At 51.4% G+C, this 5,375-nt stretch overlaps 1 protein-coding gene across 1 annotated transcript; it reads left to right on the top strand.

The window, feature by feature from the left end:
• The first annotated feature begins 2,907 nt into the window (after positions 1-2,907).
• On the top strand, positions 2,908-3,411 carry LOC130585993 (claw keratin-like). Its single transcript, XM_057386691.1, has one exon. It carries the CDS (start codon positions 2,908-2,910, stop codon positions 3,409-3,411), a length of 504 nt encoding a protein of 167 aa, XP_057242674.1.
• The last annotated feature ends 1,964 nt before the right edge of the window (positions 3,412-5,375 follow it).

Genomic DNA, 5,375 nt, shown 5'->3' with positions numbered 1-5,375 from the left:
CCCACGACGCTCTCCTGGGAGCAGGTGCTGAGGGTGGGGCCGGGGAAGGTGAGCACCACGGGAGGAGGGAACACCACGGCCCTGGAGTCRCCGCACGAGGCCACGCAGGGCTCCAGGCTGCGGCTGTAGGCGCAGGGTTGGGTGCAGGACACCTCACAGCCAGGCAGGCACTCGGTTTTGCTCAGCATCGTTCCTTGGGATCAGGGGTTAAGCTGGGGATGAGAAAATGTGGTCAAGGAAGCGGCAGGGTCAGGCCACAGGTTCCCAGTTTCACCTTGTTCTTCTTCTCCAGTTGCTCCCAGTTCAATCCTCCCTCATAAATTCCAATTTTTCCTTCCTTCCTGACCTATTTAAGGCTTCTCAGTTTTTCCTTTCCTGCTACCACATCCCTTATTCTTCTGAAACTCCCAAAAAATTCTGCCTCTGTTCTTCRGGTCTAAACCACCTGATCCTTAAACAATTCCTGGCTCAGAAAAGTTCCATTAATTCCCTTTTCAAAGAAACCCGCAGGAAGATTTGCCCATAGAAAGTCCCCAAGGAAAATCCTCCTTCCCCTGTCCTTCCCTTTTCCCCCAAATTTTCTAAATCCACTCTTCTCTCCCTCAGCTTTTCTAAAATTACCAGAATTCTGCAAGATAAAAAAAGAGAGATTTTGAAGAGGAGAGCAGTGAAGGCAGACTTACCCCGTTGTCGTGGAGGAATGGATCAGTGGAGCTGGGAGAATGGAGRATGCCCCAGGTCTGTCCCCTTTTATCCCATTTTCAGACAATGGGACGGATGTGAGGTCACCCATCATTTACTAAATTCTCCTCACTTACAAAGAAAAAGATCCTCGTGAGCCTCGCTGTTGTTTTCATTTCAGCCCATAATCGGCAATCATTTCCAGCCCTGTTTGAGTGACACAAATCCRACACCCAAAAGCCTCCTTTTGTCTCAAACTTCATGGAAAAAAAACCCTCTCGGCGTCGTTCTGGTTCCAAAGAAAACACGAGTTGATTCCTGTGTTTGTTTTTCTCCGGTGACTCGAAGGAAGGTGGCTCCCCGCGTGTCACTCGCACAATTTGGGGCGTGAGCCTCGGATTTTGGTCCAAACCCTCCCAAATGGATTCATCCGACCTTGGGTGGGGGTCAGGGCTCTTTGTCACCCTCCCTGAATCTGTGGGTCACAGGGATGGGACGGCGAAACCAATTTCAGAGGGATTGAGGTCTCTGAGATCGAAACCCTTTGAGTCATTTGGACAAAACTCATTTGGGGGATGCTGAGCTCAGCRTTGTCACGAGGRTGGCRCCAGGATTGTCACCAGGATGTCAYCAGGATGTCACCGGTGCCACCCCAAAATCACCAGGTCTCTGTGGTCAAAGGTGGATCCCAAACTTAGAACCTTGGGATCGTTTAGGTTGGAAAAGCCCTCCAAGGTCATCAAGTTCAATATTTGACCGTCGAGTCCAACGTTTGACCATCAAATCCAACATTTGACCAATGTCCATCTGTCCCTCGTTCACCCCCTGGAACGGCGATTCCAAACCTCCCCGAGCCCTTTCCGAGTTCTGGCCTCTCTTTTCCGTGAGGAAATTCCTCCTGAAATTCTTCCCGAGTGAGGTTGACCTTCAAAATTATCTCGTCATCAATTCAAGCCGTGCTTTAGTGCAGACTTGCAGAGCTGATCCATTCCGGGCCCCACTTAAACAATTAACAAAAAATAACAATCAGGGGTCAGATGCCGTTGTAAATGCAGTCACCCCGGGGATGTTGCGCTGGAATTGGGCTGTAAAATTCCCACACAATGAAAAAGCCGAATTTACGATACGGGAGTCGGATTGTATATGTCGAGGGTTGATTTGCTAATTGGGAACTATGAAAATAATTACGGGCGTCAGAGGAGTCACGTAGAGGGAAAAAAAATGGGAATTTGGTAAGGGTTGGGGATTTTATGGGATGTAAAGGGGTATAAAAGCAGGGACATCTCCGGACTCTCCTCAAACCTTCTCCTGACTTCTCCTGCTACTTCAGGTGAGTTGGATTCAAACTGATCTTCGCTCTCTCTCTTTCTCTGTAGGGATAATTTTAAATAAGGATTTGGTCCTTGATTTTTGGGATTTTAGCCCGGAGACGTGGCAGTGAAATCCTGGTTTATGCTGGACTCTCCCTGCAGTCGCTTGGGGACAGAAATGGATTTGATATTTAAAGATGGAATTTTCGGAGTTGTTTGAATTTTCCTTGTGGCTTTCGAAGCTTGAGGAGCAAATTTAAAGCTTGAATTTGCTGGATAAGAAATTATCCTAAAAGTGCTCTATGGGGCCGAATAGGGAGGGAGAAAAGCGATCCCAGGACAGGAGGATTTGAGGGAGGAGGTGAAGCCACACCTCGATCCCGTGTCCAGTTCTGGATCCCCAAATTCAGGGAGGACACGGAGGGGCTGGAGCAGGGTCAGGGATGAGAACGGGGCTGGAGCAGCAGGAGAAGGGAATGGAGAATCCCGAGGGAGCTGGAAAGGGGCTGATCTTGGAGAAAAAGGGGGATCCAGGGAGGATTTGGGATCTGCCAGGGCGGATTTGGGATCTGATCCCAGGGAATGGGGCCGGGGTGAGAGGGAACGGCCTCGAGCTGTGCCAGGGGAGGCTCAGGGGGGGAATTTGGGGAAATTCCTCCTGGAAAAGGGAAAAAAACCTTCCTGGGGAGGGCAGGATGGATCCCCATCCCTGGGGATGTCCGGGGAGTTCCTGGACGTTGGTCTGGGTGACCAGTGAGGAATCAGGCACCGCTCAGAGAGCTCATTTCCAGCCTCAAGGATTTTGGAATTTCATGAGCAGGAGGGACAGGGATCTCCTTTGCTGTCCCCTGTGCGTGCTGAACCATTCCCTGACTCCATCTTTCCTTCCCCAGCTCCTYCTCCACTCCTAAAAACCATGAACAGCATCAGCTCCCGGTGCCTGCCCGGCTGCGAGGTGGCGTGTCCTGAGCCCTGCACCTACAGCTGCGGCCTCGGGCCCTGCGTGGCCTCGTGCGGCGACTCCACCGCCGTCGTCTACGCCCCGCCCGTCATCGTCACCTTCCCCGGGCCCATCCTGAGCTCCTGCCCCCAGGAGAGCATCGTGGGCTCCTCCATACCCCAGCCKTACAGCTCTGGGGGGATGGGAAGCTCCTACGGCGGAATCCCGARGGGWTCCTACGGGGGTTCCTAYGGATCYGGGGGTTCCTACRGCTMYGGGGGCTCYTMCGGYTACGGGGGCTCCTACGGCTCYGGGGGCTCCTCAGGAATGGGGGGCTCCTACGGGTCTGGGGGTTCCTGCAGCTCTGGGGGCATGGTGGCCAAGGGGGGCTCCTATGGATCCGGGGGTTCCTCAGGGGGCTGCTGCATCAGGAAGTTCTACACCAGCAGCAGCAGCCGCGGGTCCCGTTTGGGAAACTGAGGCAGCTGAAGATTTGCCACGAGCCCACGATCCATAGCTGCAGCTGGGCCGGGGTTTCGGGGATGGCCGAAGCATCACCGGGAGCCAGCCTCGCTCAGGAGCTCTGGGCCAACACCTCTTCCCTGCGTTTCCCCCTCTGTCTTTAATTAACAGCCTCTGTTAATTGCCCTTCGGCGCCAGCTCCTCGTTTTCATCGTGCCAAGAGAAGAAAAAAAGAAAAGAACAACTCGGAATGCCTGACACGGGATTTGTCGATGCAACCCTGCCAGGAGAAGAACAATGGGTGGGAGGTGGATTCTCCTTGGCCAGTGAAGCTCGAAGGAGTGTCTGTTCTGTGCCGTTCCCCGGTGTATCCCATTAAAACCCGCCTGCATCATCACCTTTCGTTGGCATTTCCTTTCTCCGTGGAATTGTTTCGGTCCCATCCTTTCCTCTGCCTCCCTCGGGCCTCCCCGAGCCGCAATTATGGGGTTTTGTGCTAATTGGATGGGAATTGTTTGAGTAATCGGGGGTTGAGAAAGGCAGGGTTGGGTGAAGCATCCAGAATTTAGGAACAGAGGGGTTTGGGGGTTCGCTGGGGGCACGGAGGTGTCCAGAGGTGACGACTCTGAGCTGGAGGATGAAACAGTGAGGGGTGGGATGTGATCAGCTGGAGACAGAAGAGTCATCGAGTTTTTCATTTTATACCCTGGTTTAGCTCAGCTTCTCCCTCCTGAAGGGTTCTGATTCCTGAAGGTTCCCAGAACCCCAAAATTCGATCTTTGAGATTGGGAAATGTTTCCAAGGTCATGGAGTCCAACCCTTGGTCAATCCCCACCTCCCACCAGCCCAGTGCCACATCCAGGGATTTCTCAGACACCTCGGACACCCCCAGGGATGGGGATCCAACCCTCTCCGGGCAGGTTTTTTTCGGTTTTTTTCCCTTTTCCAGGACGAATTTCCCCAAATTCCTCTCCTAAGCCTCCCCTGGCACAGCTCGAGGCCGTTCCCTCTCGTCCCGGCCCCGTTCCCTGGGAGCAGAKCCCAGCTCCATCCATATTTAGAACCAGTTTTTAGGAATTCTCGTGATTCCCTGCAGAATTCCGAGCTTTAGGCAAATTTCACACATTTTCAGGAGTGATAAAGAATGAAAGCCGATTAAAAAAATCCGAGGAACCAAAGGAAATCCACCAAAAAACCTCTCCTTAATTTCTGAGCCACCACCCCGAGCCAGCAGTGCCAAAATCTCCGGGATGTGGAGAAATCTTTCCTGASGGTGGCGTCAYCAYGGGGCTGCTTTTATGTGACAGCGAAATGTCACCGGGATGTGCAATAGAGGCTTTCCCAAGGGAGGGGTGGCCCAAGAGCACAAATCGCGCCTGGCTTTGTTTTTTTCCGTCAGTTCTTGCTGGGATTGGGACACAAAGACAGCCACGGGTGAGTCCCAGGGCTGCCGAGTGCTAAACCTGAGTTAAAAGCCCGRCTTTACTCCCGTAGAAAACACAGGAGGGAGATCAGGAAACACCCCTCAAAAAGAAAAAAAAATTTATTTTAACGCTTCGCATTGAACTATAAAATTGTTAGTATTTATTAAATCGAGAAGGATGAACTGAAATATGGGAAATATCAGGGAAAAGAGGATGTCCCTATGAGAGTTTCCTACTTGGAAAATCTATTTTTTTTTTTCCTCTCTCTCAAAGGCGAAAATGGCTTTAAAATATTTTAATTGACAGCTCAGGAGATAAACAGAAAATTAGATGACACACGACTGAAGTTGCTTAAATTCYCCGTGTGCCTAAAAGGGCTCAGGAATTTTAATCCGCGATTAATTTAGTGATTGCTCACAATTAACGCATCAGCTCCTAGCAAAACCTCCATTGGGCTGAAGGAACAAGCTCAATTGGAAAACAATTGGATAATTTGTTTGCAATTGTGGTGAAGCTCTGCAGAGAGGAGGCAAAATCCCAAAGAATTGCCAAAGAAAT

This window comes from Malurus melanocephalus, unplaced genomic scaffold (genome assembly GCF_030028575.1).
Source record: "Malurus melanocephalus ecotype Western Australia unplaced genomic scaffold, MMel_1.1 scaffold_1032, whole genome shotgun sequence".
Lineage (NCBI taxonomy): Eukaryota > Metazoa > Chordata > Aves > Passeriformes > Maluridae > Malurus > Malurus melanocephalus.
The sequence above is the reverse complement of the archived record's forward strand: the minus strand, read 5'-3'. Positions and strand labels throughout refer to the sequence as shown.